This window comes from Nycticebus coucang, chromosome 10 (assembly GCF_027406575.1).
Source record: "Nycticebus coucang isolate mNycCou1 chromosome 10, mNycCou1.pri, whole genome shotgun sequence".
NCBI classification, from domain to species: Eukaryota; Metazoa; Chordata; class Mammalia; order Primates; family Lorisidae; genus Nycticebus; species Nycticebus coucang.
In genome coordinates, this window is record NC_069789.1 from 125,443,296 (window position 1) to 125,460,847 (window position 17,552).

The 17,552-nt window shown below is 42.6% G+C and overlaps 1 protein-coding gene across 8 annotated transcripts in view; it reads left to right on the forward strand.

The window, feature by feature from the left end:
- The first annotated feature begins 283 nt into the window (after positions 1 to 283).
- Positions 284 to 17,552, forward strand: part of ZFP30 (ZFP30 zinc finger protein) — a 36,112-nt gene continuing 18,843 nt past the window's right edge. Inside the window, exons 1-7 of one of the 8 annotated variants that reach the window (XM_053604995.1) lie at positions 284 to 625; positions 3,261 to 3,345; positions 5,473 to 5,599; positions 5,685 to 7,346; positions 9,025 to 9,296; positions 9,651 to 9,815; positions 15,321 to 15,406. In XM_053604995.1, the coding sequence (XP_053460970.1) occupies positions 15,398 to 15,406 (9 nt within the window). In that variant the 5' untranslated portion in view covers positions 284 to 625; positions 3,261 to 3,345; positions 5,473 to 5,599; ... (2 more) ...; positions 9,651 to 9,815; positions 15,321 to 15,397. The other 7 variants (XM_053604996.1, XM_053604994.1, XM_053604999.1 and 4 more) reach the window with 7 other exon arrangements.

The window sequence follows — 17,552 nt, forward strand, 5'->3', positions numbered from 1 at the left end:
GCCGGTCCTAATTTATTGTTACCACGTCCTGTAGCGTGGTTAGGACTTTTGGTTCTGTGTGAAGCAGTGTCTACCGATTCCCTAGCTCACATTTTGAGTTGATTTTGTCTGTGGTGAGAGGTAGGGTCTTCATTCATTCTTTTCCGCCTGGCTGTGTAGTTGTTTCAGGGGCCGTAACTGTCCCAGACTCCCACTTTGAAGAACTCCACACCCAGTAAAGCACGCATTCTCCTCGGAATCACGGCATTGAGTTTACACGGTGCCCTCACACTCAGGGTTGAGGCCTCGAAATAGAAGAACTCCAGAGTTCTCCTCTCAGACTACCTGGCGCCGGCGCCACTGGGACTCCTTTCCTTAACCACCTGAGAACTCGGTGACAACTCCCGCCCAAGGCTAGATTTGTTGAGCCGCTAGTCGGGCCATCTGCGCTTGCGCACTCCTAGGAGTTGCCGCAACTCCCAGAAGTCTCTGGGTCCGGGAGGTGGGCAAGGCGGTCTGTCTTCCGGGTTTCCCATCCCGTTACTTTCACTGCCTGGACTCCTTTGCCTACGCGGGTCTGCAGTCCTGACTGGTCTGGCTTGGGCTGCATTTCCCCAGGAAACCTGGATCTCTGGCTCCCTTTCCGGTATCTCTGATTGTGGACTATGTTTGCCTCGCTCCTACCAGAGGAAGAAGTCGGCCTGGGTGGCTGCGGGAAAGACTCTGCGGTCTGTTGCGGACTCTGGCTGACCGTGGGAGATAAGTTGAGGGAGGCGCTCCTCGGGGAGATGTCTGCCTGCAGCCTCTGGCGCTTGGTGCTTGAGGTTCAGAGGAGGGTGGTCTGATCACAGTGGACAGACGGGCAGGGTTAGATACTAGTCAGTGTGTGACAGGGCTGGAGCGGGCTTCTGTGTCGCTGGGCGCAGTTGAGACTAAGGTGTACAGCTGTCCTTACGTGACAGAGAGCTGGAGTGTGTGTCGTGCTTTGCCTTGGCTTTGTAGTGAGAGTCACTGTGACCCGTGGTTCCAGGTTCCCTGCTGCTTCCTTGCTCCCATCAGTCAAATATGAGTGCTACGGTGACTTCAATGGGGAAGTCAGATATTGAACCTTAAATGAGGTTTCCAGTGAAAAGAAACGGGATGGAAAATTTAGAGCAGTAATTGTCCTTACATAAACATGATAGATTATGTTAAAAATTATTAAGTGATACTTGACAAAGTATGCTACGGAAGACTTTATTCTGGAGTATCGAGATAAATTAGAGACCACTGCAGTGGGATTTTGCAGTAGGTGAGAGGGATTGGGCTTAGCGCCCAGTACAGCAGAGGTAAGTGGAAATTTATCCTCAAGGAAGGGAATGAGGATCCTTAGATGGAAACTTACTAAGAGGAAACATTAGGGGTAAGGAGGATTCTAGATAAATTGATCTAACAGGATTTTTGCTGAAAGAGGTGAAGGGGATCAGTCACCACCTGAGGGATGATGGAGGCGGAGGAACCCAGTTGGATATGGGGCTGGAGGGTTCTTGCTAAACTGAGTTAGCCAGCCTTCTTTGCTAAAACTGGATTAACAATGAAATGCACATGTGATCCTAGGAGAAAGTTAAGGAATCTGACTAAATTTGGTCAGGTACTCAACTTTGGCAATTCCAGAAATAAGATTTCTTCCTAGAAGCCCCTCCTCTACCATTCACATGTTTAAGAAACACGGTTCCGAGCGGTGCCTGTGGCTCAGTGAGCAGGGCGCCGGCCCTATATGCCGAGGGTGGCGGGTTCAAACCCAGCCCCGGCCAAACTGCAACAAAAAAATAGTCGGGCGTTGTGGCGGGCGCCTGTCGTCCCAGCTACTCGGGAGGCTGAGGCAGGAGAATCGCCTAAGCCCAGGAGTTGGAGGTTGCTGTGAGCTGTGTGACGCCACGGCACTCTACCGAGGGCAATAAAGTGAAACTCTGTCTCTACAAAAATAAATAAATAAATAAATAAAAAGAAATGGGCAACCATTTCCTATAAAAAAAAAAAAAAAGAAAGAAAGAAACACAGTTCCCTGGGAGATCAGCTTGAGCAATAGCAAGACCCCTATCTCTAATAAAAATAGAAAAACCAGCTGAACATGGTGGTGGGTGCCTGTAGTTCCAGCTACTCAGGAGGCTGAAGCAAGAGGATGAGGTTGCTGTGAGCAGAGATGACACAATGACACCATGGCACTGTACCTAGGCAACAGAGCGAGACTCTGTCTCAAAAAAAGAAAAGAAAAAAGAAACGCAGTTCTTCCTTAGTTCTGACTCCAAGAACCTACATTGAACGCTGATTACAGATTCCATCTACAATACTTCCTTTTGGGGATGTGTATGAAATGTATAGCTATGGGAGGGAACGTAAACACTTAATATTAGGAGGTGATTTTGGATCATTCTGCTTTCAATTTCTTTCTTTTTTTTTTTTGTGACCGGGCTGGGTTTGAACCTGCCACCTCCAGCATATGGGGCTGGCGCCCTACTCCTTTGAGCCACAGGCGCTGCCCTCAATTTCTAAAGATCAAATGCAACTTACGAATTTATTTGTGTCTTTGCAAGTTAAGGAGATGTGCCAAAATTTAAGTGTTCTAGAAAAGGGATTCTTAATTAGAGGCCCCTTTGTCTGTGTTAATGGGCATGAATGGAACCAAAACCCCCCTGAAATTCGATAGAAATTTGTTAATTTGCAGTTTTCCTGAGTGTTCTTAACCCAAACTTTTTAGACCTGGGCTTTCGATCTGGAATCAAAGATTATTTATTATAACTTGGAATGGTTTTGCGGAAAATTAGTGATCAACAATATTATGGCAATGGTTAGACTTTTACAGCATCATGGATTGAATATTTCCCATATCTTTTTCCAATATCTTGACTAACTTTACCCACTTTCAAGATCAAAGAAAGATTCTGGCGTGAATGACATGTTCTCTTTTCAGTCTTGAAGGGGGAGATAGAAAGAGGTAGCTCAGAGCTGCTCAATCTCAATGTCCACATCTGCCTCACCAAAATGGCATACTGGTTAGAAAACTTCATGATAAAATATCTGGGTTGGCTTCAGTGCCTATATGCTTCCCCTTTGTGACTGTGTAATTGAGACCTGTGAATGTGGGAGGAAATGGATTTATCCAGAATCCTAATTATCCCAAATTGTGTATGATAGGGAAGTAGTTCAGAACCTGGAATGGCAGAGCAAAACAAAAATATTGTTTTGAATCCTGTGGGAAACACTAAAGCACAGCTGGTCCCAAGATCTTCCTTCTTTTTCAGGTTTAGGTTTTCCAGCTTCTGTGCTTTTCTGATAGAGAAACCCTGAGTACTGAATAGCTCTATCTGGTATAAGCCCATGGCCTGTGTAAGTTGATGTTTCTCTTCTTGTTGATATTTGTGTGTGATCTTCAGGTTAGGTAGGACTTTTCATTGGTTTTCCTGAAGTTATTTACCATGAGAGGGGCCTCAGTTTAACATATTTCTCAGTTATTGTTCTTCCTATAAAGTATTTGCCACATCACCTTCCATGTTCCCTGAGTGGCCCACTGTAAGGTAACTACTGTTCATGTCATTACTGACCAAATTTTTCTTTTTTTTGAGACAGAGTTTCACTATGTCACCCTTGGTAGAGTGCCATGGCATTACAGCTCACAGCAACCTCAAACTCTTGGGCTTCAGTGATTCTCTTGCCTCAGCCTCCCAAGTACCTGGGACTACAGGCGCCTGCCACAATGTCTGGCTATTTTTATTTTTTGGTTGTAGTTGTCATTGTTGTTTGGCAGGCCTGGGCCGGGTTTGAATCCATCAGCTCCTATCTATGTGGCTGGCCCCTAGCTGCTGAGCTACAGGCACCAAGCCCATATTTTTCAATAATATGGGCAGTGATAGAGACTAAAGGAGTCAAAGTCTTAGAAGTAAAGACATATGCATTCCAGGTCAGTTTTGTCATTTGGTAAGACCAAGAGTATTGTTCCATATGACCATCCCTGAGAAGTCTTTGAAATTTTGAAGACATTTGAATTTTTCAGGTAGATACAGTAGAATTTGGCATCGAAGGACATTAATTTTTGTGTAAGGAAAAATTGCATATGCACGTGAATTAATATTTTTTTTTGTTTTTGTTTTTTTGGGGCGGGGGGTTGCAGTTTTTGGAGGCAGTCTCACTTTCTTGCCCTTGGTAGAGTGTTGTGATATCACAACTCACAGGCGCCCACCACAATGCCCAGCTTTTTTTTTTTTTTAAAGCACCGAGGTCTTGGCTTGGCGCCTGTAGCACAGTGGTTACAACGCCAGCCACGTGCACAGGAGACTGGTGGGTTCGAACCTGGCCTGGGCCAGCTAAACAGCAATGACAACTGCAACAACAACAAAAATAGCCAGGCATTTTGACAGGCACCTGTAGTCCCAGCTACTTGGGAGGCTGAGGCAAGAGAATCGCTTAAGCCCAAGAGTTTGAGGTTGCTGTGAGCTATGACGGCACAGCACTCTACCAAGGGTGACATAGTGAGACTTACTCTGGCTCAGGCTGGTCTAGAACTCCTGAGCTCAGGCAGTTCACCCACCTCAGCCTACCAGAGGTGAACTAATATTTTGATTTGGACATCTAAACCCAGAGATCGTGAATTTTGATGGAAAGTCCAGAGAAAAAAATACCATAAAATAATGATGTCATGCAAAAAAAAAAAATCCTTTTGTTAAAATAAATAAAAATTTTCATGGTGAGAGGCTGGTGCCCATAGCTCAGTTGGCAGGGTGCTGGCCACATACACCAAGGGTGGTGGGTTTGAACCTGGCCCAGGCCAGCTAAACAACAATGGCAACTGCAACCAAAAAATAGCTGGGCATTGTGGCGGGCACCTGTAGCCCTAGCTACTGGGAGGCTGAGGCAAAAGAATCACTTAAGCCCAAGAGTTTGAGGTTGCTGTGAGCTGTGATGCCATGGTACTCTACCGAAGGTGACTGCTTAAGACTGTCTCAAAAAAAAAAACAAAAAACTGTTCATGGTGATATTTGACATAGTGAAGTACTTGATGCTTGAAGAAATTATTTTATGGAAACTTTATTTTCTAAAATTGAGATTCTGTCTGTATTATATGTAGGATAAAATTTTTCATGACTCAATATTTTAATTCTCTTCCAAGTGAAAATATTTCTTACTTAACTGACATTGAGAATTTATGAGGCAGATACCTTTTGGGCATTATGCATATAATAATGATTTAATTCAATAGGAAAACGATGTTATATTTTGAATCTCAGAAGTGTTAGATATTTAAGAGGTGTCCCAGAGCATGCAGAAAGTTTTGTCTATGTCACAGTTCTCTTCAAAAATATGTACACATTCTGCTCAGTCCCTCTCTTCTGACATTATAGATTCTAATCCGTGTGCTGGTTGTGTTCTTTTGTTGCAGTGAAGTTCTTCATCTCCTCTACTCCATTTTCTAAATCTTTTCTTTAATTTTTCCTGTAATACGTGTGTTTGCTGTTGCAGGTATCCATATCATTCAGGGATGTAGCCATAGACTTCTCTCATCAGGAGTGGGAATATCTCCACTGGGTCCAGAGAACTGTATACCGGGAAGTGATGATGGAAAACTATGGTAACTTGGTCTCAGTGGGTATGTTTATCAGCCTCAAATAATTTGGAATAACCTAGAATCTGCTTTGTAGTATACATAATTTTTATTTATTTTTTTTTTGTAGAGACAGAGTCTCACTTTACCGCCTTCGGTAGAGTGCCATGATGTCACAGGACTCACAGCAACCTCTAGCTCTTGGGCTTCCGTGATTCTCCTGCCTCAGCCTCCCAAGCAGCTGAGACTACAGGCGCCGCCACAACGCCTGGCTATTTTTCGGTTGCAGTTCAGCCGGGGCTGGGTTTGAACCCGCCACCCTCGGTATATGGGGCTGGCGCCCTACTCACTGAGCCACAGGCGCCACCCCATAATTTTTCTATTGTAATTTTCAAGGTTGCCTTTCAAAATACCAGCTAGATTTCTTTCCTTTGTTCTGATGGAAATGGTTAGAGGTTTGTCGGTTGGAAATGGTAACTCTATTAAACACTTTCATCTTCTCTTTCGGTGACATTCACACATCCTTCTTTTGTCTTTTTTTCCTTCATGGTAAGTGGTTTAGTTAGAATTTTCTGGTGTTCGACATAGAACATTTGTCAGAGGATCCAGGTTTATTATTTTTTATTTGTGCTCAGAATAAATGCAGTGCTCCATTTTATGATCTGATCCAGTTGCAGGGATGTTTGCTCTACAAAGGGTCCTGGATTGCTGTCATTATCAAAGGAGATCCTCTTCATATAGTGGTTGGATAAATGGAATTCACTTAAAACTGAGGAGAAAGCAGTCCATTTCCTAAGATGGAGTTCATTTGATGTGTATGTGTGTGTGTGTATTTCTGGAGAGAGTCTTGCTCTATCACCCAGGCTACTATGCAGTAGTGCACTCATAGCTCACTAACCTCAAATTCCTGGGCTTAAGTGATCCTCCTACATCAGCCTCTGGAGTAGCTAGGACTATAGGCATGTACCACCATGCCTGGCTGATTTTTAGATTTTGTTTTTTTTTAGAGTTGAGGGAGGTCTTACTATGTTGGTTAGGTTGGTCTTGAACTCCTAATCTCAAGGGGTTTTCCTGCTCCAGCTTCCCAAAGTGTGGAGATTATGATGTGAGCTACCATGCCCAGCCAGACTTCATTTGAGTTATATATGGTTGTAATCCATGAAAATGACATGTCAAGTGGGGTGAATATGTTATAGGTATCTCTTCTTTTATGCTCTTTGTAAAATGATTACAGCGCATACTAATATTAATAGCTAACATTGTCATTACTGTGTACCAGACATTTTTCTAAGCAGTTTACTTATATATCAGCTAATTTAGTCCTTCCAATTGCCCTATTATTTTCCAGTTTCACTAGTGATAATACTGAAGTTTAAATAAATAAAGTAAGTTTAAGTGACTTGTCCAAGGTCAAACACAACTGGAGAGTGGCAAAGTCAGGAATAGATCCTAGATTCCACAATATGTTTCCACCTCATTATGCTTGCTGTCTAGAAGTAGAGGACATATGAATTTAAATTTATTTTTAAAGAACAGAGAAATAAAAACATTATGACTTTCCATAGGTGATCTCTTTTTCTTTCTCTTACTCTTTTGTAAATTCTTATTCAGTTTTACTTTGACTATTTATTGCAATTGTAATTATAATTTTTGACTTCCAATGTTTATTTCCATATTTTGTGGCACTTCTTTTCTTTTTAAGCAGGACATTCCATGTCTAAGCCATATATAATTACTTTATTGGTTGGTAATTGGATGGTTGTGAGTGAAGAAACAAGAAAAGACTGTACAGGTAAGAGCAAGTGAGGCAGGGAAAGCCTTTTCTGTAAGTAACAGCCCAAATGGAATTGGTCCATTCAGTTGGTAACCATATTCCTTCTCAATGGAAAATAAGCTTGTCATATGGAGAAGAAATGAGTACCTTAATGTGAGATAGTCATTCAACTTAATATTTATTTCAGTATCTTCTCACTATGTTATTTTTCTCATATTCCTTCCCAGTTTAGTGACAGACCCTCTCTTTCTGGGATGCAGTCGTTTTCTGTAGATACTGGATCCAAATGCTTTTCAGTTTTTCTTTTGTACACAGGTCCCTATACATGGTATGGCTCCAGTCCCTAAAAATAGGTCCATTTTTTTTTTTTTTTTTTTTGTAGAGACAGAGTCTCACTTTATGGCCCTCTGTAGAGTGCTGTGGCCTCACACAGCTCACAGCAACCTCCAACTCCTGGGCTTAAGCGATTCTTTTGCCTCAGCCTCCCGAGTAGCTGGGACTACAGGCGCCTGCCACAACGCCCGGCTATTTTTTGGTTGCAGTTTGGCCGGGGCCAGGTTTGAACCTGCCACCCTCGGTATATGGGGCCGGCGCCCTACCGACTGAGCCACAGGCGCTTCCAATACGTCCATTCTTATACATGGCAAATACTTGGGTACTCTGAGCCTGGCCCTGTGCTTGGCATAACCAGTACCAAATAGGATAGATGATCTTCTTGCAATGATGGAGATCAGAATATATTAAGGAAGATGTAAAGTACATGTGAAAACGAATAAATAGTTAAATAACATCAGGCAATGAAATCTATTATGAAGGGCAGTAAACAAGAATAGGAGGCTGGGTACTGTGGCTCATGCCTATAATCCTAGCACTCTGTGAGGTCGAGGCTGGAGGATTGCTTGAGCTCAGGAGTTTGAGACCAGCCTGAACAAAAATGAGCCTCCTCTCTACTAAAAATAGAAAAACTAGCCAGGCATTGTGGCGGGCACCTGTAGTCCCAGCTACTAGGGAAGTTAAGTCAGGAGGATCACTTGAGGCCAGGAGTTTGAGGTTGCTGTGAGCTAGAATGATGCCATAGCACTCTAGGCTGGGCAACAGAGTGAGACTCTGTCCGAAAACAACAATAAGAATAGAGTATTTTTATATTATGTAGTGCATTCACAGACCCTGTCATGTGGCAGTGATATCTGTGCAGAGACATGAAGGACTCCGTTTATTTCAGTATACGAATAATAGGAGTGAACACCACATGCAAAACTTACAAAGGGGACATAACAACTGTATTTCTTAGAGCAACTGGTATAGGAAAGAACAATTAGTGAGAGGGGAGACTTGGACAGCCCAACTTAAGCTCCGGGCGCCAACTTTCCCCACCCTCTATGCGGGTGCGGCCCCACTCGTCTCTTTCTTTCCTGGAAGGATCCCGGAGTTCCCCCTGGTTTTTGGTCCCCAACCCCGGTGCTTGCACACTCCGCCCAGAAATCAATTTCCAAGCGCTTCAGCGTGGCGGCGCCTAGGTCACAGGTTCCATGGGCGCGGAGCCAAGAACCAAATGAAAAAAGCGCAGTATGCAGTTTTTCTGATTTTGGTCTACAGTTCCTACAGGGGAGAATGCCGGGTTATCTTCAATAAGGGGGGTTCAGTCACGGTGTCACCCTTCCAAGGTCTGAGTCGTCTGACACCCCTGCCCCTACAGGGTCCTGCTTCCGGACTGGACCTCCCGCTCCCAAACCCGGCCTGGCTCGCCTGGGAGTGGCCGCGGCCCCGCCCCCGCCCCCCGGCGCGCATGCGCACTCTCTGCCGGCCCGCGCTCTCCAGGATCACGGCAGGCTCCTTACGCCGAGCGGTTCTGCGAGTCGCTTGAGGCCGGATCGCCGGAGACAGATTCGCGCGTGACAGCTGCTTTTCTGGGGGAAACGAGCACGCTACGGGCCCGGGTCTGCAGACCGGGGTGGAAGTGGAGAAAAGGTGCCTAAAGTCTGTGCGTTTTCGCCGGGTTCTGCGTCCCTGAGGCCTGGAGGCTGGTGCGGCAGTAACGGGGCCCGGTTTGTGGGTGCGGCCTGTGGTGCAGTGCAAGGCCCTGGGTCCCGTGCACAGCTCGGCTGTAGAGAAAAGGCCCAAAAGAGAAGTCGGAGATGGAGCCTCCGAATGAAGGTCCTCTGCAAAACGCCGGGACCTGGATTCGGGGCAGGTCTCTGGGTGCTAAAAGGAAGCTGCAGCGGGCGGCCGCGGGGGGTGGGCGGCCCTCGTGTCGAATTACATACCACACGCAGCGCTGTGACTGAGGACCTGCCGTCTCCTCATTTCCATTTGTGCCTTCAGGTGGCGATTACTTTTGGCCAGAACTGCGTGGAGGATTGATTCTGACCAAGCCAAGAAAAGCCTGGGGTATCATGAACCATGTCTGCTTCCCCAGCCCTGCTGGTTTCCAGAGACCGCCCTTGAGAAGGGGGAACGAATTGCTGATACTTTAAAAGCCGTGTTCCTGTGAGTTTGTGCTGTTGCTTTTGTTTCTGTGAAATGCATTTGATTTCCTTCGCTCCAGAAGTTCTGCTTACGAATGATCTACTTATTAACTGATTTGGGCCTTAGGATTTCCTTAGTTAGTTAAAAGCAGGGGATCTGATAAATAGTTTCCCTGTTTCTGGTGCACTTCATGCTTTTCTGCAGTTAGACACGCTTAGTTAACTATTCAAATGCTCTGTAAGCGTTGTTTTTCAATCTGAGGTTTTTGATGATACGGAAATAACCCTGCTAGAGGGTAATGTTCATGCTTTGCTTTTAACAGTGATTTGCTAAAGAGTAGTTTAGTTTAGGGTTTAGATAGCTTTAGTGATTCTGGAGTAGGTGGGGGGATTTTTTTTGTCAGGACAATTGTTTTTTTTTTAAGACGGAGTCTCACTATGTAGCCCTAGGTAGAGAGCTGTGGCGTCACAGCTCACAGCAACTTCCAACTCTTGGGCTTAAGCAATTCCCTTGCCTCAGCCTCCCAAGTAGTTGGGACGACAGGGCGCCCACCACAACGCCCGGCTATTTTTTGGTTATAGTTGTCATTATTGTTTGGTAGGCCCTGGCTGGATTCAAACCTGCCAGCTCCGGTGCTTGTGGCTGGCGCCCTAGCCGGTGAGCTACAGGTGCCCTGCCTGCCAGATTTCTTGAATAGAAATTTTTGGTACTAGCCAGACGTGGTTTGAGGTTTGGCAGCGTGAATTTGTATTGAGTATATCTATATGTGTTGTTCTGGATAAACTGAGAGAGGTGTAGAATAGTGCAGTGATTAAGAAATTTGAACCTATGGGCGGCACCTGTGGCTCAAGGAGTAGGGCGCCGGTCCCATATGCCAGAGGTGGTGGGTTCAAACCCAGCCCCGGCCAAAAAAAAACACAAAAAAAGTAAATAAATAAATTTGAACCTAGATTATGAGGATTTGAATTCAGAATGCCACTGAAATCTGAATGACTTGGAAATTTCTCTGTGCTATGGCTTTCTCATGTGTAAAGTCAACTGTATACACTGTTACACTGTTACACAGATACAAGAATATCTGTAAGATATTCTGCAACCATTCATGCAAATGTTTAATAACAGTGTATATACTTCATGGAGTTGTTTTGTAGAGGTAACATGAATTAGAATCTCTAAAGCTGGCACATAGGTATTCCTTAATAAATGATAGCTATTGCTATTAAGTGATGATACTTAGTCCTTTCCTATCAGCTTCCCATAGTCCTAAAGGCAATAAAAAATGTGAGGGTAACTGTGATGGATGCAGCAAGCAGGAAAACGAGCCAGATACTCAAGTGGACCGGAACAGGGATTAGTAATGTGGTCTTTGGATTGTGTTTATGGGCTTTCAATGTAACAAAAATCTCTTAAGATTATATACAGAATCATTGTATATATTTGAAAATAGTGTTAATTTTTTCTTTTTTTTGAGACAGGGTCTCACTATGTTGCCCTTGGTAGAGTGCTGTGCCAGTCACAGCTCACAGCAACTTTCAAACTCTTGGGCTTAAGCGATTCTCTTGCTTCAGCCTCCCAAGTAGCAGGGACTACAGGTGCCCACCACAACGCCTGGCTATTTTTTTGTTCTAGTTGTCATTGTTGTTTAGTAGGGCAGGGGAGGGTTCCAACTTGCCAGCCTCAGTGTACCGTGGCCTACGCCCTAACCACTGAGCATGGGCACTGAACCAATGGTGTTAATTTTTTTTCTGGGGAGGATTTTATCATTTCTTTTTTTTTTTTTTGGCCAGAGCTGGGTTTGAACCCGCCACCTCCGGCATATGGAACCGGCGCCCTACCCCTTGAGCCACAGGCACCACCCATCATTTCTTGATATTATCAAAGTTGTATGAGTTCCAACAGAATTGATTTTTACTGCTCCAGAATCAAAGTCTGAAATAACTGGGAATGTCCTTGGGGATATTCTTTTACAAAATTAGTATTTATCAAACCGGGAACACAATGGAATATTATGTAATAATAAAATCATATTTATAGTTATTTATAGGAAAAAAGTATATAATGTAATATTAAGGAGTATCTATTGTTACAAATAAGAATCTTCGAGAAATAATTGTGTGAATCTTGAATACTATGATAAAGGTTTGTAAGATATTCTGCAACCATTCATGCAAGGGTTTAATAATTGATTATTCATTGGAGCCAAAGAGGGATACTCAAATTATTAAGAAGCTGCTATGAAGTAAACATTTATTTTTGTCTTCTGTGCATACTATATCTTAATCACTTTAGAAATGCTATAAACCAGGATGGTGATCTTTCACAGAAGGATCTCAGGGTGTTGATGAGATAAAATATTCCATTATTGGTAGGAATTATTTTTTAAAGTCCCACTAATTTTCCTATTTGTCACCACTTACACAGGCCAATTTAATGACAATTATTTTTTTTTTATTGTTGGGGATTCATTGAGGGTACAAGAAACCAGGTTACACTGATTGCATTTGTTATGTAAAGTCCCTCTTACAATTGTGTCTTGCCCCCAAAAAGGTGTATCACACACCAAGACTCCACCCCTCTCCCTCCTTCACTCTCTCTGCTCTTCCTTTCCCCTACCCCTCCCTCCTTTCTCTCTCTGCTCTCCCCTTCACTCACCTCACCATGTCATTAATTGTCATTAATTGTCCTCATATCAAAATTGAATACATAGGATTCATGCTTCTCCATTTTTGTGAAGCTTTACTAAGAATAATGTGTTCCACTTCAATCCAGGTTAATACAAAGGCTATAAAGTCTCCTTTTTTATGGCTGAATAGTATTCCATGCTGTACATATACCACAGCTTGTTAATCCATTCCTGAGTTGGTGGGCATTTAGGCTGTTTCCACATTTTGGCAATGGTAAATTGAGCTGCAATAAACAGTCTAGTGCAAGTGTCCTTATGATAAAAGGATTTTTTTTTTCCTTCTGAGTAGATGTCCAGTCATGGGATTGCAGGATCAAATGGGAGGTCTAGCTTAGTTCTTTGACGGTTTTCCATACTTCCTTCCAAAAAGGTTGTGTTAGTTTGCAGTCCCACTAGCAGTGTAAAAGTGTTCCCCTCTCTCCACATCCACACCAGCATCTGCAGTTTTGAGATTTTGTGATGTGGGCCCTTCTCGCTGGGGTTAGATGGTATCTCGGGGTAGTTTTGATTTGCATTTCTCTAATAATTAGGGATGATGAGCATTTTTTAATGTTTGTTAGCCATTTATATGTCTTCTTTAGAGAAGGTTCTATTCATATCTCTTGCCCATTGATATATGGGATTGTTGGCTTTTCTCATGTGGATTATTTATTTGAGTTCTCTATAGATCCTAGTTATCAAGCTTTTGTCTGATTCAAAATATGCAAATATCCTTTCCTATTATGTAGATTGTCTATTTGCTTTGGTCGTTGTCTCCTTAGCTGTACAGAAGCTTTTCAGTTTAATGAAGTCCCATTTCTTTATTTTTGTTGTTGCAATTGCCACAGCAGTCTTCTTCATGAAGTCCTTCCCCAGGCCGATATCTTCCAGTGTTTTTCCTATGCTTTCTTTAAGGATTTTTATTGTTTCATGCTTTAAATTTAAGTCCTTTAAGTCCTTTATCCATCCTGAATCAATCTTTGTGAGTGGAGAAAGGTGCAGGTCCAGTTTCAGTCTTTTACAAATGGATATCCAGTTCTCCCAGCACCATTTATTGAATAGGGACTCTTTCCCCCAGTGTATGTTCTTATTTAGTTTATTGAAGATTAGATGGTTGTAAGATGTTAGTTTCATTTCCTGGTTTTCTATTCAATTCCAAATGTCTATGTCTCTTATTTTTGTGCCAGTACCATGCTGTCTTGACCACTATGGCTTTGTAGTACAGCCTAAAATCTGGTATGCTGATGCCCCAGCTTTGTTTTTATTACTAAGAACTGCCTTAGCTATACGGGGGTTTTTTCTGGTTCCATACAAAACGCAGAATCCTTTTTTCCAAGTCTTGAAAGTATGATGTTGGTTGTTTTTTTTTTGAGACAGAGCCTCAAGCTGTTGCCCTGGGTAGAGAGCTGTGGCATCACAGCTCACAGCAACCTCCAACACCTGGGCTTAAGTGATTCTCTTGACACAGCCTCCCAAGTAGCTGGGACTACAGGCGCCCACCACAACGCCTGGCTATTTTTTGTTTGCAGTTGTCATTGTTTGGCAGACCCAGGCTGGATTCGAACCTGCCTGCTCTGGTGTATGTGGCTGGCGCCTTAGCCACTTGAGCTACAGGTGCTGAGTCTACAATGTTGGTATTTTAATAGGGATGGCATTGAATCAGTAGATTGCTTTGGTATTGACATTTTAACAATGTTGATTCTTCCCAGCCATGAGCATGGTATATTCTTCCATTTGTTAATATCCTCTGCTATTTCCTTTCTTAGGGTTTCATAATTTTTTTTATAGAGGTCCTTCGCTTCTTTGGTTAGGTATATTCCTAGGTATTTCATTTTCTTTGAAACTATGGTGAAGGCGGTTGTGTCCTTAATTAGCCTCTCATCTTGGCTGTTATTGGCGTATACAAAGACTACTGGGTTTGAACCCACCAGCTCCAGTGTATGTGGCTGGTGGCCTATCTGCTGAGCTACAGGCGCCCTACAATATTATTTTCTAACCTGTCCTTTCCTCTAACAATATATAGTAACCATTTTACTTTTGTTTTTTTTCTTTTTGAGACAGAGTCTCACTTTGTCGCTCTTGGTAGAATACTGCAGCATCACAGCTTATAGCAACCTCAAACGGTAGCTAGGACTATAGGCACCCGCTACAATGCCTGGCTATTTTTTAGAGATGAAGTCTCACTCTTGCTCAGGCTCTTCTTGAACCTGTGAGCTCAGGCAATCCACCTGCCTTAGCCTCCTAAGTGCTGGGAATACAGGCATGAGCCATGGTGCCCAATTTACTTTCTTTCTTTTCTTCCAGTACTAACTGGAAGCTCCGGCTGAAACATCTGGGCATATGCTTTGAAGCAAGAGAGTCTCTGCTTTGTGTCTATTCCTTGTGCAGCTGGTTTCTCTGTGGTTTTTGGGGGGATATACATTTGTCTAAACTATCTCTTGTCTGTCTAAATTTGTGTGTGTTTATTAGAGAGGAAGATTGCATATAAGAATGGAGAAAGTATATAGATTTTTAAAATTTGGAAACGGCTCAGCGCCCATAGCACAGTGGTTATGGCACCAGCCACATACACTGAGGGTGGCGGGTTTCGGACCTGGCCCAGCTTAGCTAGCAATAATGACAACTGCAACAAAAAATAGCCAGGCATTGTGGCGAGTGCCTGTAGTCCCAGCTACTTGGGAGGCTGAGACAAGAGAATCGCTTAAGCCCAAGAGTTTGAGATTACCGTGAGCTGTGACGCCACAGCACTCTACCAAGGGCGACCTAGTGAGACTCTGTCTTAACAACAAAAAATTAATAAAATAAAATAAAATGTGGAAGCTCTGAGACAACTCTCTTCTCATTGCTTTACTTTCTTCCTCCAGCTCCGGCTTCTGTCCACCCTGCTTCTCCAATAAAGGAACTTTCTGGAAAACTGACCAGTTCTTGAAATTCTGAAATTATGGCTCATGTGAGTTGGTGTTTCTATTTGCAATTCTGTCATTTTTTTCAGGGTATGTGAACATTCTCATTTGTTATTCTGAAACTTCCTAACAGAGCCCCGTCCAATAGGCACTCTTAGTCTCTCCCATTCTAATGAAAGTCGCAGCCAGGCAGCTAGGCCCCTCCTCCGTGCCCCTCTCTTCTCCGTCCATGTCAAGGTGTGCGCTGACCAAATCATTCCGGGTCTTTTTGTGCTCCATCTCTGTCTAGAGCAGTGGTGGAGCAAAAATGAAGTCCTTAGTGGGCTGTATTTGATCTGAGACTCTTAGGACCAGAGAACATCTTAGAATAACACGGTCCACAAGAATTATAATACAGGCTACATATGTAATTTAAAATTAGCAACATTTTAAAAATATAGAATAATATGCAGAGCACATACATAGTCTTAAATGTTTAAGTAGTCACATTAAAAAGTAAAAGGAAACAGCTACAATTAATTTCAATGTTTTATTTAACCCAGTATATCTAAAATGTTATCATTTCAATGTATAATTAATATAAAAATCATAGAGACATTTTACATTCTTTTTTCTATTGAAATCATCACTATCTAAAGTGGAATGTATGTTACACTTCCAAACATGTAAATTTGGACTAGCCATAATTCAGATGCTCAGTAATCAGATGTTGTTCAGCTAGCATATTGAACATTGCCGTTTTAGAGATTTTGTGTAATATAAATTCTAAATATAAATTAATATATTATATAATAAGTATAGAAATATATAAATATAATCATTATTAAGTGTGGCATATCCATGAGATAAACTTGTTCCAAGACCCCTTCCTAGCAGATATCTGAGACCTTGGACAGTACCCAACCATAATATGCTATGCGTTTTGGATGTGATCTCTACTAAATGACTAATGGGCAGGTAGTGTATCCAATGAATGTGCTGGAACTGAGGGATAATTCATATCTTGGGTAGGGTGGAATGGATAGTTTGAGATTTTTATCACACTACTCAGAATGGCAAGCAGTTGAAAACTTAACAATTGTGTCTGGGCATGGTGGCTCATTCCTGCAATCATGTCAGTCGGGGAGGGTGATGCAGAAGGATTGCTTGAGGTCAGGAGTTTGAGACCAGCCTGAGCAAGAGTGAAACCCCATCTTTACTAAAAATAGAAAAATAACATTCTGGCACATACATACACACACACAAGAAAAATGAGCAAGGCATAGTGGCACAAACTATGTAGCCTCAGACTCTTGGGAGACTGAGGCAGGAGGATTACTTGAGCCCAGAAGTTGATTGGTTGCTGTGAGCTAGGCTGAGTCCATGAGCAACAGAGCAATCTTCTGTCTAAATAAATAAATAAATGAATACTTATAATTGGTTTATTTCTAGAATTTTCCACAATATTTTTTGGACTAAGGTTGACCCTGGGTAGCTGAAATGGTGGAAAGCAAAACCTTGAGTATAAGGGGAACTACTTTATTGTATAAATTTAAAACATTCAACAGAGGATTTGTTATAAGGAGAAACGTGAGTGATACAAATAATTATAAAGTTAGATTTGGAATAAATTATTATTTTAAATAGTGATTTGTAGTTCATTTTGGGGGAGAAATGCCATTCATTTTTTTTCTTTCAATCCTTAAAGGAAAAAGAGGATAGGTAAGTCACATTTATTGAGAATTTTTAGGCCCTTTGCAAGCAATGTTTTGTTTGTTTTGTTTTTAAATTATTTTGTAGAGACAGAGTCTTGCCATGTTGGCCAGGTTGGACTCCTGGCCTCAACTGATCCTCCAGCCTCAGCCTCCCAAAGCACTTAGGGTGGTTCTCAACTTTCCTAATGCCATGGCCCTTTAAAACAGTTCCTGTGGTTTGTGACCCATAGGTTGAGAACCACAGACTTAACGACTACAGACTTGAGCCATCGTCCCAATGCAAGCAGTGTTATTATGAACCTATTTCAGTTAATTGGGAAGTTCTGATAATTACCAAAACGTCTGGAAATGTATAAAATTAGTTAATGCCATATTACATAGGAATTTTTGGCTATAGCAGTGGTAGGCAAACTTCAAATACTGCAAATTTGGCCCTTAAAGTCAAATTCAGGCCGGGACCTGTTTTAGTACAGCCTGCAAACTAATTACATTTTGAAAT